The sequence below is a fragment of the Pristis pectinata genome, chromosome 28 (assembly GCF_009764475.1).
Source record: "Pristis pectinata isolate sPriPec2 chromosome 28, sPriPec2.1.pri, whole genome shotgun sequence".
In the NCBI taxonomy this organism is placed as follows: Eukaryota; Metazoa; Chordata; class Chondrichthyes; order Rhinopristiformes; family Pristidae; genus Pristis; species Pristis pectinata.
In genome coordinates this window covers 25937552-25960543 of record NC_067432.1, presented here as the reverse complement: position 1 = coordinate 25960543, position 22992 = coordinate 25937552, and the positions used below count along the sequence as shown (strand labels likewise).

General features: G+C 44.7%; 1 protein-coding gene across 7 annotated transcripts in view; it reads right to left on the bottom strand.

Annotated features, from left to right (window-relative positions):
* Window positions 1–22683, bottom strand: part of arnt2 (aryl-hydrocarbon receptor nuclear translocator 2) — a 262293-nt gene extending 239610 nt beyond the window's left edge. For 3 of the 7 annotated variants that reach the window (XM_052040356.1, XM_052040351.1, XM_052040353.1), the window contains exons 1-2: window positions 22539–22683; window positions 2386–2433 (exon numbers count right to left, since the gene is read on the bottom strand). Coding sequence is in view for 4 of the 7 variants with exons in the window: in XM_052040351.1 (XP_051896311.1) it covers window positions 2386–2422 (37 nt within the window). In the remaining 3 variants the exon portion in view is untranslated. The remainder of the gene's footprint in view (window positions 1–2385; window positions 2434–22538) is intronic. The other 4 variants (XM_052040349.1, XM_052040350.1, XM_052040352.1 and 1 more) reach the window with 3 other exon arrangements.
* Window positions 22684–22992: the final 309 nt, after the last annotated feature.

The following is a 22992-nucleotide window of genomic DNA, read 5'->3' as shown; positions in this document are numbered from 1 at the left end:
TACCTTTTTTTTCCTCTCTCTCCTTACCTTTGACCCATCCCCCAGTGGATCTGCTCTCCCCTCCTCCCCCGCACCTGCCTATCACTATCTCTTACCTGCATCTACCTATCACCACCCTGTGCCCACCCCGCTTCCCCTCTTTTGTCCACCTATCACTGCTCTGCTTTTCCCTCCTATATATTGGGCTTCCCCTTTTCTTATCTTCAGTCCTGAAGAAGGGTCCTGACCCAAAACGTTGACCACCTGCTTTTCTCCACAGATGCTGCTTGGCCTGCTGAGTTCCTCCAGCATCTTCATGTTTTTCATCTAGATTCCAGCACCTGCAGCCCTTTGTTTCTCTTGTAAATTTTTGGTATTCTCTCCGCCCAAGTTTTATTGATAAGTCATTGCTCAGCCACATTCAAAACTGATTTTTGGAAATTAAAGAAACCATGGGATATGGGATTAGGGAAGTGATGCTGAACTATTAAATAGTAATGATTTTATCAAATAATAGAGCAAACTTGAATGGTCAAGCTGTCATCTCCAGCCCATCCTTGCATTCTTCTTCCATCCGAGACTGTCTCCCATTTCTCATTTAACATAAAATCCAATGTATAAGTCACACCTGTGTATAAGTTGCTCCACTGCCCACTTTTGGGGAAGTCAATTTTAGGAAAACAACTTTCTTAAAAAATCCCTCACATTTTTTCATAATTGTTTTCTATTCCATTGATCAAAGCCACAGACTTCACAAAAGTACACAGTACCCAGAGGGGAAAAATTGCTGCGCAGATCAGAAGGTTATATCGCAAAACAGAAAAAGAAAAAGACCTTGAAATTTATATACCATTGGCGTTTACCACTGAGATAGCAAGAACAGTGAGATATGATCCAACTGCATGGGACAATTGGCTAGCCAACCAGGCGGGAGAGGAGGGGCCCATCCAGCAGGGGGGAAAGAGGAGGGGCATCCAGCAGGGGGAGAGGAGGGGCTGGTCAGCCAGTCAGGAGAGGAGGGGGCCTGTTGGCCCCATTGGGGGGGGGGGGTGACAGTCTGGCAGATGGAAGAAAGGGGTAGTCAGAGTTAAAATCCAAGGCAACAAGGCAAGATGATGGCAGACCCAGCTGATGTCACTAACAAAAGTTTGTAAAAACATACTGTATATGCACTGCTGCTCAAGTCTCCATATCTACATTACAGCTCTCTCCGCTTCAAAAAAAGTCCTACAAAAACTTATGCAGCAGATTTTACAGTAATTGTTCTTCATTAGTAATGTCTTACAAAAATTTGTTGTTAAATTCTAGAAACTGCAGGTCCGATTTTGTTTGACAACGCTGCCACAACGTGACTTGATACATTTTAATCATATTAAAATACTATTTAAATGCAAATTATTATCTCTTTAAATGAATGCTTTTCTCCAATGACTCTGTGCTCAAGATAATAATCACAATCACTGCCAAATCGCTCCCTGATTTCAAAGATCTTTTTCTGTGACTTTGCTCTTAATCCTTTCTTTCCTCATTCATTTATCACACAATAAAATGTGTGAATGTCTCACTGCAAATTGATTTATATAGTTAGGTTGGCCAAGATTATCATTGTAATAAAAGGAATTCATGATACTATGCGTACATTTGTTATCTGGTAGCCTAGCCCTCACATCAGCTCAATCCCCACTTTAAGATTTCTTTTGATCTGGAATAAACACTGTGCATAAAGCAAAGCTTCATTTCACTGATTTCTGAAATAATTCTTGTTCATTTACCAAAATTGATATTTTTGCCTTTTCTAGATTTTATTTGATAACTTACAAACATGTTATTTTCACCGTAATAATCTTGCTAAAGAATGCTGCCAAGTGTTTGGAAAATCCATTTTGTTTATTACTAAATCTTTGTTTGAACCAGGCCATTTTGGTTAAATTCTGTAAAAACTAAAAAATCAAAAAAAAAACTGCAGATGCTGGAAATTTGAAATAAAAACAGAAAATGCTAGAAACACTCGGCAGGTCAGGCAGCATCTGTGGAAAGAGAAACAAAATTAATATTCAAGTTGAAGATCCTTCATCAGAATTAGGAAAGTGAGAAAACAAGTTAGTTTTAAATAGCAGAGATGGTGGATGCAACTTAAAATTAACATGTTTTCTCACTTTCCCAGTTTTGGTGAAGGGCTTTCAACCCAGAATGTTAACTGTTTCTCTTTCCATAGATGCTGTCTCACCTGGTGAGGTTTCTAGCATTTTCTGTTTCTCTTACTATAAAACACAGACAAAGCATAATATGTGCCATTTAAGATCAAATGCTAGTAAAGATACATAGTGTCCAGACATTCCACATCACATTTTATGACACAGACTATCCAAATAACAATCAAAGTCCACTTACTCCCAATTAACTCACCTTGAAAATTTGCTAGGCCCTTCTCCATCTTCATCATCAAAATCCAGTCTAAAGAAAAACATACTTGAATTAAAAAGTTTCAATCTACTTAGACACAAAATACAACAAAGCCTTACAAAGTATCAAATCACCAGATCATGGCTAGATGAATCAATTTTTTCATACATTATGCACTTAGCACCTTCTACCGTTTTCATTAAACAATTTACCTATGCTGGGAATAAATACACGTTTTGATATCTGTAGCTAACTCAGCACTGATTGACAGTTAAAGACCATGAAATATGTCAGAACCCTACGAAAGAAACAAACACAAACTACAGCATATTTGTTAGTAGAGAACTAATTATAGCTGTGTAATCCTTATGTAACTATGATGGAACACTCGTTTACAACTATATTAGTACCAAGCTATAAATTGAGCCAATGTCCTGATTATAGAAGAAGCTTAAATTCAATAATTTGGATCCAGATAAACTGCAAGTCTAAACAACAGAAAAAAATGCACTGCTGCTTTTGATCATGAGCACCAAGTGCACCCCCACTTTCTGCCAACCACGGTTTATGATCATCTGGTAGCACTTTGCAATATAGGAAAACTGCTTGATTTCAAAAAGACACACAATAGAAATGATAGGTGCTGCATCAAAGATTATTGTGGAAAATAAAAGCTCAAAGTGTGGGAGGTAACATTGGCATGGCTAGGAGATTGTCTGGTTTACAGTAAACTGAGATTAAGCTTAGTCTTTTACCAGTTGGCAAGATGTAATAATTGGTGGGCCATAAGGATCAGTCCTGGGATCTCAATATTTTATCATTCACATAAATGTTGTGGATGAAGGCACCACAGTTTTGATAGATAAATTTGCTGATGACATGAAGGAAGATAAGAAAGTAAGGTGCAAAGAGGACATGAGGAAGTTATAGAGAGAAAGAGAGAGAGAGATCAAGTAATTGGGCTAAGATCTGGCAAATGTGGAAAAGTGTGGAATTGTCCATTTTGCAAAAATGGACAGTTTCAGTAAAACTGATAATCTGGCACCCTCAGAGCTTTAGTGATGCTGGACTGGCAGATTTTTCAGACTACTGAATGTTATTCATTTTAATACTCCAGCACTAATTCACTTTTTAAAAGATATTATAAAAAAAAATTCCTGTGAACCAAGTGAATTTAGAGATGTTGGCAAGTTTAAAGCAATCGTAGGAAACAGGGCCCTAATGAGTATAAAAGGAGCACAGAAAACAGGGCCCTGGTTAGCTTCAAACAACTTTGGGAAAGAGGTCCCTGGTAAGGGTAAAGGGAGCAGAGGAAATGAGGCCAGATAAATTTAAGGGGAGTGCTGAAAATGGGACCTGGTGAATTGAAAAGTATAGATTTGGAAGCTGCATTCCTGCATAAAACTGTGGTTAGTCACAGCTGGAGTGGTGTGTGCAGTTCTAGTCACCATACTATAGAAAGGTTGTGATTATACTGGAGAGGGTACAGGGAGATTTATCAACATGTTGCTTGGAATACAGCAATTCAGTTATGAGGAGAACCTGGGTAGGCTGGGTTGTTTTCCTTGTAGCAGAGGAGGTTAAGGGGGCTCCATAGTGGTATACAAAATTGTAAGTAAATAGTAGGAAGCTTTTCCCAGTAGCAGAGGTGTCTAAAACTAGAGGTTTAGGGTAAGCGGTAAATGGTTTGGAGGGGATTTGAGGAGCATTTTCATTAATGGGTGCTCGAAATGTGGAATGCACTGAAGAAGTGGTGGAGGCAAAGACTCTCACAATATTCATCTGGTCGAGCATTTGAATCTGCAAGGCAATAAAAGACCATAGACCAAGTGTGTACATAGGATTTGGCAGATGGGTACTTGATGGTCCGCATGGACACAATGAGTCAAAGGATGTGTTTCTATGCTATCTGACTCTATGGCATAATGATCCTAACTCTGCTGGATGGACTGCTCCTAAATGGTACATCTGGTATCACTGATCCAGTGTCACCACCAGAAAAGGCACAGTTCCACAAAAATAGAAATACAAAGGACCAGACAACAAGGCTTACTCAGGACATTGAAAATGCTTTTTGAAGGAGGGAAAAAAGCCAATAGTCTCCTGTTAGATCTAACAGCAGAATATCATACCACCTGGCTGAAAGGATAGAATAAACAACCCAAAACAATTCCATTTACAATGACGGTGGGCTTTATCATTAATGTAATACCCACCAGGTCTGCCACCCTCTTCGTCAGTGAAGATGATATGAAGCTTTTGTGTAACAGGGTACCACAAGATTAGTGCTAGCACCATATCTCTTCAGTATCTACACATGGCATCCACCCTCCACAGCTAAAAAGTACACCAATGCAGATGACATGAAACTGCCACAATTTAGGAAATTAATACACAGTAGCTTCTTACCTGTACCAAAAGATACTTGAGATCAAATAGAAAACAAATATATCAATGTTTCAGCTTTGTAATACAATGGCATAAAAGAGGATCAAGACTAACATAAATGAACTTCCCTTCACAGACAACCCGTGTACCTGAGTGTAAGTCTACAGAGGACACCCTCAGAAAACCAAGAACACCTGTCATTTTGTGGGATATATGGAATATTTTTTGTTTCAGCTGTACTTGTGTCTCCCCTCACATTCTTTTCTGGCATACCAATGATTTGAACCAGGTGAAGTCAGGGCATTTGGATGCCTGAGCAGTAAGAATGGTCAGCAAGCCCCATTCAACAAGCTATTGTACGAAATAGTGCAAGGACAAACAGCATGAGGGAAGGGCAGCACAAAGATTAAATTGAGCTATCAATTATTCACTTAAAAGGTATTACAGTCAAAATGCTGTATCAAAATAAAAGGTTGAATACTGCAATATACTACCATCTAGATCACACAAAATTCAACTTCCAGATATATATTTTTAGCTAAATAGATGCAAATAATGTCACAGTATCAGCACTAATGGACACACTCAGCAGATCAGGCTGCATCTGGGGAAAGAGAAATAAGAGTTAATGTTTCAATTTGAGATGCTTCATCAGGTCTTCAACCTGAAATACTAATTCTTTTTCTCTTTCCACGGATGCTGCCTGATCTGCTGAGTGTTTTCCAGCATTTTGTGTTTTAATTTCAGATTTCCAGCATCTGCAGTTTTTGATTTTCCATTTATCAGGATTAATGTTGATCGGCCTGTCAAAATTACTTGAACCTGTTATTCTTGAATCATTACTTCATCAAATTCCAATACTCGTTCTTGAAGATGACTTAATGCAGAAAAAATAGAAGTATACTTCACAACGTTAGAAACCCTCCCTGCAAAACCAGAACAAATTCAGCTCTGAACCCATCATAATTGGTATGCTCAGGAAGCCACATACTTGAGGTTATATTAGATGTATCTGGAAATCAAATGTGTACACAGTAAGAGGCCTCAGAGATCTAATCATTTTGACTTATTGAGAATGGTGAAGCATTTTGGTAAGGAGAGTGAGTAAATGTGCCAAGTGAGGGCAAATGCATGTATAAGATAATAAATATTCTCCAATTGAAAGATGTAAAAATGGTTATAGAGTACACAGGAGATCTATCACCACAAGTCACAAACTGCAAGTTCATTTATCCTGTAGTTTACATGAATCCACCAGTACCAGTGTGGGTGAATTCAGGTTTTAAAAAAACAGGAGCAGCTGTAAACCATTCTGCCCTTCAAGCTTGCTCAACCATTCAACAAGATCACAAATGATCACTTACCTCAAATCTACGCTCACACCCAATTCCAATATCCCTTAGTTAATAAATATACATCAATTTCATTTTTGAATATACATAACCAAGAATTCACAGTCCCTTGGAACACAGAGTTCCAAACATGCTTGCCATGAAACAATCTGTTCTCAACTTAGTCCTCAAGATCTTATCCTTGGTCCATGTCGCCCAATTCTAGAGCCTCCTGCTGTATAGAACATCTATCCTGTCAATTGCTTTCAGAATCGTTTATGTCACAATAAGATCACTCCTCATTCTTCTAAAATCCAGGAAGCATAAACTAATTTGATTCAATCTCTCTTTATAGGACAACCCCTCACCTTAAGAATCAATCTGGAAATCTACAGTATGTTGCCTCCAAGACAAGGAAATCTGTCTTTAGATAAGGAAACTAAGAGCACTTATACATTCCAGGTATGGTCCAAAGTCCTGCACAGATGTAGCAAAAATTCTTTGCACTGAATAACGACTGTGCAATAAAACCTTATATACTTCATGACTTCCTTGCTGCTTGCTGTACCTGTGCTAAGACTCCTTAGACAGCATCCTCCAAACCCATGACCTCCAGTGACAAGGGCAGCAAAAGCATGGAAACACCACCACCTGGAACTTGCCCCCCAAGCCACTTACCATACCGACTTGGAAATGTATCACCGTTCTTCACTGTTGCTGGGTCAAAATCCTGGAACTCTCTCCCCCAACAGCATTGTGGGTATACCCACACCACAGGAACTGCAGCAGTTCAAGATGGCAGCTCACCATCACCTCCTCAAGGACAATTAGGGATGGGTAATTAAATGCTGGCTCAGCCTGCAAAACTACATCCCCTGAATGAACAATTACAAAAACCTTGTGTTTCACTTACTAGCCTTCCCAGATCTCTCTACACAATGACCTTTACCAATGCCTCGCCATTTAATAAATGTTCTATTTTACTATACTATCAAGATGAAGAATCACATTTTTTTGCACGTTTACTCCATCTGCTGTCTTGTTAATCTCTCACTTAATCCATTTCCTTTCTTGGACTCTGACTGCCGCTCAGTATTCACTTTCTCGATTAGCCTGAACCTAATGTTTCAGGAATATGGACAGGCAAGTGGCTGGACTGACAGGGGGGTGGAGGGGCTATTTAGGAGATAATATCGAGATTGATATGGAAAAGAATAAGGATGGACCGGAAAATAAGTCAAATTGGAGAAAGGTCAATTACAATATCATAAGACAGGAATTGACACAAGAGGAGCTATTTGCAGGTAAGTCAAGATGTGACCAGTGAAAGTCGTCAGTAGTGAATACTGAGCATTCAGAGCCAACATGTTCCCCTAAGGGTGAAGGGCAAGGACAAGTCCACAGAACCCTGAATGTCAAGGGATATCAAGGATTTGGATTAAAAAAGGAAGTCAATGGCAGGTATAGAAAACTAAAAACAGAGAAGGCCCTTCAGGAGCATAGAAACTGATGGGTGTATTAGGAAAGCAAAATGAGGGCACAAAATATCACTGACAGAGAACTTTAAGGAAAATTCTAAACCATTTTATAACTATGTTAAGGGCAAGAGGTAACCAGAGAAAGAGTAGGGCCCACTGGGGACCAAAGGAACAATCTGCACATGGACCAAGACGACACAGATGAAGTCTTATAAAACACAGACAAATAGCATTCAGTTAAGGAGAAGGACATTGAAGTTTGAGAATGCAGGGAAGGAGAGGATGAAATTCTAGAACAAGTTACCAATAAAAAGGATATATACATGTCTTAGGGGCTTAAAGGTAGATAAATCCCCAAGCCCTGTGATATATACCAGGCGACGATGGGAGGAACAAACAATCTGCCGGACGAACTATGGGAGGAGATCGTTGGGGCCCTGACTTCAAATTTTTGCTGACCACAGACAAGGTGCCAGATGACAGCATGTGTAGTACTTTCATTCCTCAAGGCAAGAAGATTTATTTATCACATGTACATCAAAACACACAGCAAAATGCGTCTTTTTTGTGTTACTGAGAATATGCTGGGGGCAGCCCACAAGTGTCGCCACTCTTCCTGCGCCAACATAACATGCCCACAGCAGCTAACCTGTAGGTCTTTCGTTTTGGAATGTGGGAGGAAACCGGAGCACCCAGAGGAAACCCACGCAGACACAGGGAGAACGTACAAACTCCATACAGATAGCAGTGGGAATTCAACCCGGATTGCTGGTCTGCAATAGCGTTATGCTAACCACTACACTAACATGCTGGTGGCGTAGAAGGATAATCCACGTAATTACAAGCCTGCGACTTCAACATCATGATAGGGAGGTTATTGGAAAAATTCTAACAGAGAGAATAAACCTTCATTTCAAAGGCAGGGATTAACTAAAGATAGTCAGCGTGGCATTGCTATAGAGAATATCTTCTCCAATCATTTTATTGAATTTTTCGAAGATGTAATAAAGTGCATTGATGAGGGTGACACAGTCCACAGGACTTCAGTAGAGCCTTCAACAAGGACTCATATGGGAGATTGAGCCAAAAGGTAAGAGCCCATGGGACCCAGAGCAAGTTGACAAACTGAATCAAAATTGGCTTGTTAATAGGAAGCTTTTGTAATTGGAAGCCTGCAACCAGTGATATACCACAGGGATCAGTGCCGGAACCCTTATTGTTTGTTACATACATTAATGATTTGGATGTGAATGTAGGAGATATGATCAGTATGTTTGCACATATGAAAGAAACTGGGTCTGTTGTTGATAGTGGGGAGGGTAATCTTAAACTAGAGGATGATATTGATCAGTTGATAGGATGGGCAGAGAAATGGCAAATGAAATTTAATCCAGAGAAGTGAGGTGATGCGCGAGATGATGTATGAGGACTAATACGAGGACATACAGATAGATCAGTATGCAATGGTCACCATGGACACGGTGAACAAACGGCCTGTTTCTGTGCTCTATGACCCAATGAATTGCTACTAAATTTTAAAGATGATAACATTACAGCTGATGGGGAATGGGGTGCCAGTCAAACACACAGCTGTCTATTTCTTTAAGTGGTGTTGAACCACAGAACATAAATCAAAGTCAGAGTTGGCCTTTCAGTGCCCCTTACACCTGCTCAGCCATTGAATAAAATGACTGATCTTTTACCTCAGTGCCACATTCCTGTACTAACCTCATATCACTTGAAAAATAAAAATCTATCAACGTCTGCCTTGAACACAGTCACAGTCCCCTCAAAACAAAACAACCGGAATGCAGCTTATAAATGGTGCACAGTGCAGGAACTGGGCACTGGTGGTGGAGGGAATGAACATTTTGGGTGGTTGACAAGGTGCTGATCAAGCCGACTGCCTGGTGTCGAGCATCTTGAGAGTTGTTGGAGCTGTACTGATCCAGACAATTGGAGAGAACTGCATTATAATCCTGAATTATGCCTTGTTGATGGTAGGAAAGATTTGGGGTGTCAGGGGGTGAATCATTTGCCACAACATACGCAACCTCTGAGCATGCTCTAGTATTATTTAGCTGATCCAGTTGGGTTTCTGCTCGATGATGATCCCTAGGATGCTGATGGTGGGAAACTTTACAATGGTAACCACTGAATACCAAGGGTAGGTGATTAGAGGGTCTCTTGGAGACATTTAAGGTCTGGCATTAATGTGATGAAAATATTATTTGCCATTTTTCAGCCTACGCCAGAATGCCGTCCAGGTCTAGGTACATATAGGCATGGACTGCTTTATTTGCTGAGTAGTTACAAATGAAACTAAACATTGTGTAAAGATTAACAAAAGAAACACACATGACCATATGATGGAATGAAGGTCATTGATAAAGCGGCAAAAAATATTTGGGCCCGGAAACTGCCCCAAGGAACTTCTACAGCAGTGTCCAGAGACAGGGATGATAGCTCTTCAAGAACCAGCATCTTCTTTATGACTCCAATTTGAGTGTTTATTCTTTGATGTCCATTGAGTAATCTTTATCTTTTTTAGGAATTAAAGAAATAGATGCTTCATAAAAGGATTGTGATAATTTACCTACAAATAGGGCATCTTTAAAAATTTTACATAACCAAGGAGAAAGAAGATCAGAAAAATATTTTAAAAATTCTACTGTATACCCATCAAGACCTGGTGCTTTACCAGAATTCATCGAAGAGATTACTTTCTTTATTTCTTCCTCCAAAATGGGTGCATCTAATGTTAAACGTTCGTTAAGTAATAATTCGGAATATTCAATTTCCTTAAAAATTCGTGCATTAAAGTGGAATCTTCAGGAAATTCTGATTGGTATAAAGAGGTATAAAATTCTTGAAAAGATTTATTAATTTGGTCATGGTCAACCTCAAATTACCATCTCATTTACAAACTTTAGTAATCTGACATTTAGCTGAAGCAACTTTCAGTTGGTTGGCCAATATTTACCAGATTTATCACCATGTATATAAAAAATTTTACTTACTTAGGTGTTAAAATTACCAAGAATTATAAGGACTTATTTAAAGTTAACTTTTACCCTAATTGATCATGTTAAACATTGTTTACTAAATGGTCCCCACTGTCCTTATCACTTATTGGTCGAATCAATGCGGTTAAGATGACTATTTTACCTAAATTTCTATTTTTATTTCAGGCAGCTCCAACATTTATCTCTAAATCCTTTTTTGATATTATTGATTCTAAAATTCGTTCATATATATGGCAGAATAAAAACCCAAGGTTAAGTAAGAAATACTTACAGAAATTAAAAAAGGATGGTGGTATGGCTTTGCCTAATTTTAGATTTTAATATTCAAAATTTAATTTTTTAGACACAAGATTTAGATGTAACTTAATGTCCACAATGGGTGTATCTCGAGCGTGAGTCAGTGCAAGGGTTTTCATTGGCTTCTATCTTAGGGGCCTCGTTCCCCTCTGCACTTACTAAATTGAATAAACAAATGATTAATCCAATAACTAAACCCACAATTCGAACATGGTTTCAATTTTGTAAATATTTTGGATTGAATAAATTTATCTTATCAAGTCCTAATCTATCTAATTTTTTCTTTCAACCATCTAGAATTGATCTAGCTTTTCTTTAATGGAAAACGAAGGAATAACATTTTCGTAATCTATTCGTTGATAACTGTTCTTTGTCTTTTGAACAGTTGTCTAATAAGTACAATTTGCCTCGATCACATTTTTTTGGATATTTACAGATTAGAAACTTTTTAAATGTTACTCTACCTACTTTCTCTATATCACATCCAATTGAAATTACAGAAAAAATTTTAGGTTTTAACCCTTATCAGAAGGGCTTGATAGCAACAATTTATGATTTGATTATGAAATATGTTTAGAGATACCAGACAAAATTAAGAATGAATGGGAAAGAGAACTTCAGATACCTCTACCTATAGAGACATGGAAGAAAATTCTTCAATTAGTTAATACCTCTTCAATGTGTGCTAGACACTCTCTAATACAGTTTAAGGTGTTTCATAGGACCCATATCTCTAAGGATAAGTTAGCTCGCTTTTATAACCATGTAATTCCTATCTGTGATAGATGTAATTCAGAGGTGGCTTCCCTGACACATATGTTTTGGTCCTGCCCTCTGTTGGAAAAGTATTGGAAAGACATTTTTGTTATCATTTCAGTGGTATTGAATATTGATTTACAACCACATCCCATTACTGCAATTTTTGGGTTACCAACAATGGATTCTGGCCATTTATCTGCCTCAGTTTGTTGCATGATTGCATTTGTTACATTAATAGCCAGAAGATTCATTCTATTTAAATGGAAAGATCCTAAACCTCCAACTACATTACAATGGTTTTCCCAAACTATAACATGTTTAAACTTAGAAAAATTAGGAGTAGTACTATTGATCCTTCGGTTAATTTTGAAGGCGCACATTCATCCAGCATTTTCATATGATGTAAGCTGACCTTTCTGAATCCTTCTCAATAATTTTCTATTTGAATATAGAGGAGTGGAGTTAATGACATAATTTTTTTTTAAATCGATGAATACGACAGCCCAGCTTTTGTTTAGTTCTTGGTTAGACATGTTTATGATTACTATTCATTCTGTTTTGTTACTTTTTTTTTTAGTTTGGGGCTTTTTTTTTGCTCATATAATCAAATTTCTTTTAAGTCTTTTTCATGTTCAATTATTAAGAGATTGGGAAATTCAGATTACATTTTACTCTTTATGTTTGTTTATGTTAACTGTTATTATTGTAATCCCAATCTCTTTATATCATGTGTATAATTACTATTGTTATGTATATCAATTTGAAATTAATAAAAAGATTGAAAAAGAAAGAAAGCAGTAACATCTTCCATTACTTTATTGATGACTGATAATGGACTAAATGGGTGATAATTAACTAGATTGGATTTGTCTTGCCTTTTTATCAATAGGGCATACCTGGTTACTTTTCCACATTGTTGGGTGGATGCCCGCATTGTAACTATACTGAATAGCTAGGCTTGAGGCACAGCTAGTTCTGTAGCACAATGCTACTATTGGAATGTTGTCTTGCACGAAGCCTTTGTTGTAAACAATATTTTCTAAGATTTCTTGATATCACACAGAGTGAATCAGATTGGCTAAAGATCAGCTTCTGTGTTGGGTGGGGAATCAATGACATGGCCAGTAGAGTGCTGCCTCACAGTTCCAGCAACCCAGGTTCAATCCTGACCTCCAATGCCACTTATGTAGATTTTGTATATTCTGGAGCTGTGTGGCAATAGCACTAAACTGATCCTTCCATCTTCTGCGATAATTTGTCTTCCCAATTGCTTGCTGTGGGTGCAAGTTAATCATCAGTGATTCATGTACATCACGCATTCAGGTCACTCTGAACACCCAGAGAAACAAAGAACTGCATATGCTGGAATCTAGATGAAAATCAAACAAAATGCTGGAGGAACTCAGCAGGTCAGGCAGCATCCATGGAGAAAAGAAGACAGTTGACATTTCCAGTCAGGACCCTTCTTCCTGAAGGCTTTGGGGAGTCAGATGGTGAATCAGAGTAGTACATGTTGCAAAAGATTCTTTAAATATGTAGTGAACACTCTCTAATAGATGATGACATAAAATAGTTTCATACAGAGAGAAGCACATGGTGAAAGCTGCTGAACTGTGTGTCATTTCTACCCAAGGTTTGTATACACTGAACCACACCATTATGATTGTCACTGTTCACAGAATATTCATCCTGAGCCAGTCTTGCAGCCACAGGGTTCATATTTGTTAATTTTTTACATTTCTGGTCAATGGTGATCATCAAGATGTTGTTGATGAAGTATTTCATGGGGGTATTGCTATTGAGTATCATGGGATGATGGCTTGACACTTGCTGGAGATGACAAAAATATAGCTCAAAATTACTTACCATCAGCCCAAGTTAATACATTGCTCAGCTGTTGTTAGATATAGGCAATGCTTCATCTTCTGAGAGATTACTAATGGACCAGAATTCCACGCTATCATTAGGGCAGCATAGTGGAGCAGCTAGTAGAACTGCTACCTGACAGCTCTAGTGATCTGGGTTCAATCCCAGACTTCAGTGCTGTCTGTTTGGAGTTTGCATGTTCTCCCTGTGACTGCATGGGTTTCCTCCAGGTGCTCAGATTTCCTCCCACATTCCAAATATTTGCAGGCTGAATGCTTAATTAGCTACTGTAAATTGGCTGCACATGAGCAGTAGAATCCGGGGAGAGATCACGAGAATGTAGATTGAATTAAATGGGATTAGTGTAAATGGGTGCTTGAAGGTCAGTGTGGACTCGGTGGACCTGCTTGTGCTCTATGGCTAAGTATCTCCATTTCTGAATTAAAGACGGAAGTCACTTCCGAAAATAAAGACACTTGGCCCTATGATATTGCCCCAAGGAATTCCTGCAGTGATAACCCAGGAACGAGATTGCTGATCATGAGCATTTTCCTTTGGATAGGAGAGTGTTCTCTCTGATTCTTATTAACTTCAGTTTAACAACTAAATTCAATTTTAATCAGGCTTTCCCCTTAGTGCTACATTGAATCAAGTAACGCCTTGGTATCAAAGGAAGTCACGCTCCCCTCAGGAATTCAGCTCTTCTGTTCATGTATGACTAAAGCTGAAAGGGTACTGGGTGGTCCTAGCAGAACCTAAATTGAAAAAAATGTTAACTAAGTCATTGGAGAGTAAATGGTACCCAATGATATCATCCATCGTTTTGCAGGTGATTGAGATTAGGTTGATGGTAGTTGTCAAAAAATTTATTTGAGTAAGAACATACCTACACAATCTTCCACTTTGTCAGTAGATGCTGATGTTTTAACTCCACTAGACAAAGCTGCAGATACAGAGCTATAGCTCTGTAATACAAGTATTCAGAACTACAGTGAGGATATTGTCTGTGGGCTTAACCTCTGCTTTCTCCACTGGATCACCCAGTTTTGTTTTTCATCTGTGAAATGAATTTAATTGTGTGAATCTGTGAAATGAGCTTAAGAATGGCATCTATAATGGTGAGCACTTCAGAAGATCACGGTGGATCATCCACGTTTGAGTCCTTCCTGAAGATGCTTCTGTACTCATAAGGAACCAAATATAAATAAACCACCCGGGGCACAGTCAACTGAAGCATGTGGAATATCATTCAGCCCAAATTGTTGGAATTAAATTCTCTTCTATTTTCTACTGCAGTGGACCTAAAAAAATTAATTTGGCCAGCTTCATGACTGTCACTAGTAGATGTAATCTTATACCAAAAAAAGCCATAATTTGGAAAATTGTTAAGGTTACTCAGGCAGCCCCAAGAATGGTTGCTGCCAGACTGTGCTGAAAAATGTCAGTCTCCGCTTTTGGAAAAATAGTGATCTGAGATATTGGGGCAGAGTAAAATCATTTTACAAGGCATGTATCTGACCCACGCTAGTACCAGGGGCTAAAATAGAATGTGTACTATTCCTCGACACAAAGATCCCTCTCCTTAGACACAAATGAAAATCTGTCCTTAGCACTTGCACTCAACAGGTTGTTGTAGAGAACCAGATCATTTGAAATTCTGCACATACACAGAAAACTATTCATGATCTGCAAAAGAAAAAATTAGCTATAATGAAGTATATGCACCCAAAATCTCAACCCATTTTTCATACATGTGGACATTGTAGGTTTTAAGACTTAGATTTTAATTTCAGATTTCCAGAATTTGCTGATTTGCCTTTAAACCAGTTTGAATACAATTTTTCATTGAGACAAAATCCTGTCATTGAGTAATGTTTGTATGGCCAAACGCTGGGCCAGTATATTCCATATCACTTAGGCTGAACTTTTGGAAATTCAGGGAAGGCACCAAGCTGGAGCCCAATATCTTCCCAGCGGCAGGGAATAGTAAAGGCTCAAGAAGTCACTGCTATTTTATACAAGCTCACAAATGGATATTACTTGCGCACATTGATCACTGGAAAACAAAACAGTCAAGTAATTGAGTAGAAAAATGATCAGTTCTGTTATGGATAACCTACAATCTTTACCAGGATTAATTTTGAGATGGAGGATCTTCTCCAAAACTGCACATTAATTAATAACAGGACAGATTTGGCAGGCTCCACATGTGAATACTACAGAAAAGGTTGAAGTATTCACAACCAATTCAGCCATAAGTTCTGAACGGGATCATCCTTTCAACTTCCCCCTAGGACTCCCATCATTGCAGAAGCCAGTCACGAGGCAATTCCATTCACTCCAGATTAAATGAAGAAATGGCTGAGAGCACTGGATACCACAAAGCCTATGGGATAAGATAATATCCGAGCTGTAGAAATGAAAACCTGCACTGCAGAACTAGCATCTATCCAAGCTGTAAAACATTGGCATCTACCCAATAATGTGGAAAATTGTCCAGATAAGTCCCATTCAGGTAAAAAAAACATGACTAATGCAATCTAGCTATTTACTGCTTAATCAATCTACTTTCAGTCAAAGTTATGGAAGTTGTCATACAACGCTATCAAGTAGTAATTGCTCATAAATAACCAACACAGCAATGGCCAGGTTGGATTTTGCCAGCATGATATGGCTCCAGACTTCTTCATAGCGTTGGTCTATACGTGGACAAAAGAGCTGAAGTCCAGATGTGAGGTGAAAGTTACTGCTCTTGACATCAAGCCAGCATCTGACCAAATATAGCATCAGGGAGCCCTGAACTGAAGTTAATGAGCATCTAAGTGAAGTTGATTGTGATCGTTGGAGGTCCTCAGGGCAGTATCCTAAAACAAACCATCTTCAACTGGTTCATTAATAGCCTTACTTCCACCATAATCATATGGCATGGAGAAAGGCCCTTTGGCCCACTGAGTCTGCGCCAATCATCAAGCCCCCATTTACACAAACCCCGTTTTATTCCCTCCACACTTTACTACTCCCCATCATACCAGGAGCAATTTACAGCAGTCAATTAACTTATCAATTGGTACATCTTTGGAATGTGAGAGGAAACCAAAGTACCCAGACAGCACGAGAGATCAGAATTGAACCCAAGAACTGAGGCAGTAGCTATACTGTTCAATTCCATTTGCAACTTCTCAGCCAATGAAGCAGTCCATGCCCACATGCAGCAAAACCAAGACAATATTCAGACATGGTCTAAGCAGCAAGTAACATTCAAGCCACGGAAGTGTCAGGCATTGATCATTTCCAGCGATAAAGATTCTAACCACCTACTCTTCACATTAAATAGTATTATTATTGTCCCTATCATGAATCCCATCGACCAGAAACATAACTGGATGAATTAGAAATATCATGTATTTAGGAGAGGGTTGGTATTCTGCAGTGAGACTCACTCCCCAACACTCCAAAACCTTTCCAACAGCTACAAGGAACAAATCAGGAGAATGGTGGAATACTCTCCACCTGCCTAGATGAGTGCAGCACCAACAACTCTCAAGTATCTCAATTGCCTTTCTTGGTGATAAAGATTGCAGGTTTTGGAGGTGCTGTTGTAGTAGCCAGGTCTATTAACTATGGTGCTTTTTGTAGATGGAGCACATTGTAGCCACTGTCTGCTGGCGTGGAGCAAAGAGAGTTGCATAGGACAGAAATAGGCCCTTTGGCCCATCATGTCTATGCCAACCATCAAACTCCCAACTAGACTATTCCCATTTTCCAGCACTTGCCATGTAACCTTCTGCGCCTTGGCAATTCAAATGCTCATCTGGATGCTTGTTAAATGTTGAAAGAAACTCTGCCTCCACCATCCCGTCAGACAGTGCACTCCAGATTCCGAAAACCCTTTGGTTGAAAAAAAGATCCTCCTCAGATCCCCTCTAAACATCATGCCCCTTATGCTAAACCAATGTCCTCTAGTTTTAGACACCTCTGCTGAGGAAAAGCTTCATACCATCTTACCTATCTCTGCCCTTCATAAATTTGTACATCTCCAGCTGGTTCCCCCCCTCAGTCTTCTCTGCTCCAAGGAAAACAAACCTAACCTATCCAGCCTCTTTACATAACTGAAACATTCCATCCCAGGCGACATCCTGGCGAATCACCTCTGCACCCTCTCCACTGTGATTCCATCGTTCCTACAGCATGGCAACCCAAAATATGTACAGTACTCTCACTGTGGCCTAACCAATATTTCATGAAGTTGTGCCATTACCTCCCCTGTTCCTATAATTCTATGCCCCAGAAAATGAAGTCAAGTATTCCGCAAGCCTTCTTTACTATCTTATTTATCTGTTCTGCCACCTCAGGGACTCGTACACCAAGGTCTCCCTATATTCACCAATACCTAGAGTCAGAGCAATACAGCACGGATACAGGCTCTTCAGCCCAACCAGTCCATGCCGACCAGTGCTCAGCCAGCTAGTCCCAATTTCCTCCATTTGGCCCATATCCCTCTAAGCCCTGCCCCTCCATGTACCTATCCAAGTGCTTCTTAAATGATACCATTATACCTGCCTCAACCACTTCCTCTAGCAGCTCATTCCATACACTCACCACCCTCTGCATGAAAAGGTTGTCCCTCAGGTCCCTTTTAAATCTTTCCCCTCTCACCCTAAACCTATGCCCGTAGTTTTGGACTCCCCTACCCTGGGAAAAGACTGTTATCATCCACCTATCTATGCCTTTCATAATTTTAAACATTTCCTTCTTCCTTCATTCTCCTACGTTGCAAAGAATAAAGACAGCCTGGCCAACCTGTCCCTATAACTCAGGCCCTCTCGTCCTAGCAAAATCCTCAAAACTTTTCTGCACTCTTTCCAGGGTGACCAAAACTGTATACAGTACTCCAAGTGCAGCCTCAACAACGACTTATGCAACTGCAACACAACACAATGTCCCAACTTGTGTGCTCAGTGCACTGACTGATGAAGGCCAGCATGCTAAGCACCTTTTTTCACAACCCTGTCTACCTGTGACGCCACTTTCAACAACTATGCACTTGTACTCCTAGATTCCTCTGTTCCATTCCACTCCCTAGTCCACTACCATTCATAGTACAAGTCCTACACTGGTTTGACTTTCCACTGAAATCCATTTGCCACTCCTCCACCCACTTCCCTAACTGATCAAGATCCCTTAACCTTCCAGACCAGCCTACCGTGCAGGACCTCGTCGAAGGCCTTGCTAAAGTCCAAACAGACAACATCCACTGCCCTACCCTCATCTACCTTTTTGGTTACCTCTTCAAAAAATTCTAAGAAGTTCACCAAGCATGACTTTCCATGCACAAAGCCTTGCTGACTCCTCCTAATCAGACATTGTCTATTCAAATGCTGGTAAATCCTGTGTCGCTCAGAACTTCCCCAAGTAACTTCCCCACCACTTATGTCAGGCTGACCAGCCTGCAATTTCCTGGCTTGTCATTTGCTACAGTTCTTAAACAATGGAACGGCATTAGCCACCTTCCAGTCTTTGGGAACTTCACCAATGGCTAACAATGAAGCAAATATCTCTGCAAGGGCCTCCGCAATTTCTTCTCTAGCCTCCCATGAAGCGGGAGGCCCTGGAGATTTATCGTGATGCAGAGTTTCAACCCGAAAAGTCAACAGTTTCTTTCCCCCCCACAGATGCTGCTTGATCTGCTGAGTTCCTCTAGCAGACTGTTTGTTGCTCCTGGGGATTTATCCACCTTAATGTGCTGCAAGGCTGCAAATACCTCCTCCCTGGTAACAAGAATATCCTCCAAAACATCACCAATTGTTTCCCTTATCTCTTGACCAACCATGATTTTTCTCCTCAGTAACCACCGAGGAGAAATATTCATTAAAAAATCCCACCCATCTCCTGCGGCTCAAGGCAGAAATTCTCCCCGATCATCTTCCTCTGAGCAGGAGAACTGTTCTTTTTAAGTACATACACTGCCGGGGTAATGCAAAGGATCCGAGAACTGTCCATAACCCGAGGTTTTGTAAATTGGAAATGCTTTTGGTCGAGATCACCGTCTGCTGAGATTGCAAAAGTTGCATTGATAGGTTAATTAGCCACAAATCTTAGTTAATTTTAAATCTTAGTTAGATCTCTGTTGGAATTAGTTAATTAGTATTGATTTGTACTTCAGGTTCAGAACCCATCTCAAGGGGCGGAGGCGTCATCTCCATGCCGCACCCCGCCGCATCAAGGAAAGGGGGTGTCACCACCCCTCCCCATCGTCGTCAAGGGAACGGGGCATCCCAACACTCCCCCCACATCAAGGAGGCGACACCATCCCAACACCCCCCCCCCCCCCACAGTGTCAAGGGAGCGACACCAACCCGACCCCCAGCATCAAGGGGTGAGTGCGTCACCACAGATTCCCACCCCCCACCGTGTCAAGGGGAGGGGGCGTCACTACAGCCCACCCGCATGAATCAAGGGGAAGGAGCGTCACTACAGCCACCCCCAAGCGTCAAGGGGAGAGCGCGTCACCACGTCCACGCCCCCCCACCCTGCGTCAAGGGGCGGGGGCTTCAGCAAATCCCCCCCCCCGCATCAAGGGGAGGGGGTCACCACACCCACCCACCCCCTCCACGGCGTCAAGGGGTGGGGGCATGGGGTCACTATACCCACCCCCCCCCTCCCCGGCGTCAAGGGGCGGGGGTCACAACACCCACCCCACCACCCCCCCGCGTCAAGGGGCGGGGGCGTCACCACACCCACCCCACCACCCCTGGCGTCAAGGGGCGGGGGCGTCACCACACCCACCCCACCACCCCCCCGTCAAGGGGCGGGGGCGTCACCACACCCACCCCACCACCCCCCCGTCAAGGGGCGGGGGCGTCACCACACCCACCCCACCACCCGCCGGCGTCAAGGGGCGGGGGCGTCACCACACCCACCCCACCCCCTCCCCGGCGTCGTTATGGGGGCGTCACCAGCCCCCCCCCTCGGCGTCAAGGGGCGGGGGCGTCACCACCCCCCCCCCCCGGCGTCAAGGGGCGGGGGCGTCACCACACCCCCCCTCCCTCCCCGGCGTCAAGGGGCGGGGGCGTCACCACACCCCCCCGGCGTCAAGGGGCGGGGGCGTCACCACACCCCCCCTCCCCCCCGGCGTCAATGGGCGGGGGCGCCACCACACCCCCCCCCCCCCCCCGGCGTCAATGGGCGGGGGCGTCACCACACCCCCCCTCCCCCCCCGGCGTCAATGGGCGGGGGCGTCACCACACCCCCCCTCCCCCCCCCCCCCGGCGTCAATGGGCGGGGGCGTCACCACACCCCCCCTCCCCCCCCCCCCGGCGTCAATGGGTGGGGGCGTCACCACACCCCCCCTCCCCCCCGGCGTCAAGGGGCGGGGGCGTCACCACACCCCCCCTCCCCCCCCCCCGGCATCAAGGGGCGGGGGCGTCACCACACCCCCCCTCCCTCCCCGGCGTCAAGGGCAGGGGCAGGGGCGTCACCACACCCCCCCCCTCCCCGGCGTCAAGGGGCGGGGGCGTCACCACACCCACCCCACCCACCCCCCCCCGGCGTCAAGGGGCGGGGGCATCACCACCACACCCACCCCACCACCCCCCCCCCGGCGTCAAGGGGCGGGGGCGTCACCACACCCACCCCACCACCCCCCCCCGTCAAGGGGCGGGGCGTCACCACACCCACCCCCCCTCCCCCGGCGTCAAGGGGCGGGGGCGTCACCATCCCCCCCTCCTTCCCCGGCGTCAAGGGGCGGGGGCGTCACCACCCCCCCCACCCCCCAGCGTCAAGGGGCAGGAGCAGGGGCGGGGACGTCACCACCCCACCCCCCTCCCTCCCCGGCATCAAGGGGCGGGGGCGTCACCACACCCCCCTCCCCCCCCGGCGTCAAGGGGCCGGGGCGTCACCACACCCCCCTCCTCCCTCCCCGGCGTCCAGGGTTATGGGAGCTTCACCACCCCCCCCTCCCTCCCCGGCGTCAAGGGTTATGGGGGCTTCACCACCCTCCCTCCCCCCCCGGCATCAAGGGTTATGGGGGCTTCACCACCCCCCCCCCTCCCTCCCCGGCGTCAAGGGTTATGGGGGCTTCACCACCCCCCCCTCCCTCCCCGGCGTCAAGGGTTATGGGGGCTTCACCACCCCCCCCTCCCTCCCTCCCTCCCCGGCGTCAAGGGTTATGGGGGCTTCACCACCCCCCCCCCTCCCTCCCCGGCGTCGTTATGGGGGCGTCACCAGCCCCCCCCCCCCCGGCGTCAAGGGGCGGGGGCGGGGGCGTCACCACCCCCCCCCCGGCGTCAAGGGGCGGGGGCGTCACCACACCCCCCCTCCCTCCCCGGCGTCAAGGGGCGGGGGCGTCACCACACCCCCCCCCCTCCCCGGCGTCAAGGGGCGGGGGCGTCACCACACCCCCCCTCCCCCCCCGGCGGCAAGGGGCGGGGGCGTCACCACACCCCCCTCCCCCCCCCGGCGTCAAGGGGCGGGGGCGTCACCACACCACCCCCCCCCCCCCCGGCGTCAAGGGGCGGGGGCGTCACCACACCCCCCTCCCCCCCCCGGCGTCAAGGGGCGGGGGCGTCACCACACCCCCCCTCCCCCCCCCGGCGTCAAGGGGCGGGGGCGTCACCACACCCCCCCTCCCCCCCCCGGCGTCAAGGGGCGGGGGCGTCACCACACCCCCCTCCCCCCCCCGGCGTCAAGGGGCGGGGGCGTCACCACACCCCCCTCCCCCCCCCGGCGTCAAGGGGCGGGGGCGTCACCACACCCCCCCCCCCCCCCGGCGTCAAGGGGCGGGGGCGTCACCACACCCCCCCTCCCTCCCCGGCGTCAAGGGGCAGGGGCAGGGGCAGGGGCAGGGGCAGGGGCAGGGGCGTCACCACACCCCCCCCCTCCCCGGCGTCAAGGGGCGGGGGCGTCACCACCCCCCCCGCCATCTCCCGCCCCAATGGCCGCCGTCGCCCGTCACAATAAGCGCCGAGTGTGTGAGGTGGAAGCTGCCGCGCCGGAGATGCTGAAGCTCTTACCCCGACCGTCGCTTCCCTCCGCGGGCAGGCACCGCTCCTATCACCCTCACCTGCCCGGGGCCTGGCGTCACCGGGTTGCTGGGGGCTGTCAGAGCCACCGGGTCGGACACATCGGAGCTCATCCCCGCGGCCATGAGGAGCGCGCCCCTCACCATCAGTGCGCAGACGCGAGCCGCTGCGCGTCCCCGGATGGTGCGGCGGACGGGAACGCGCAGGCGCATTACTCAAGCACCCCCGACTGGCCTCCTGACCCCCTCCCCTTTTCACTCCACGGGCTTCCCCACCACCCCCCCCCCACCTTTCCTTTCCCTTAATCGCACACATTGTCCCTCTCTCTACCCCTCCCTTCTCTCTCTGTACATCCCATCCTTCCTCTTCCACACCATCCTTCTGCCTTCCATCCTTCGTCCTCCCCACCGTCTTTCCTCCTTTCCCCATCCTTGCCCTCCTCCTT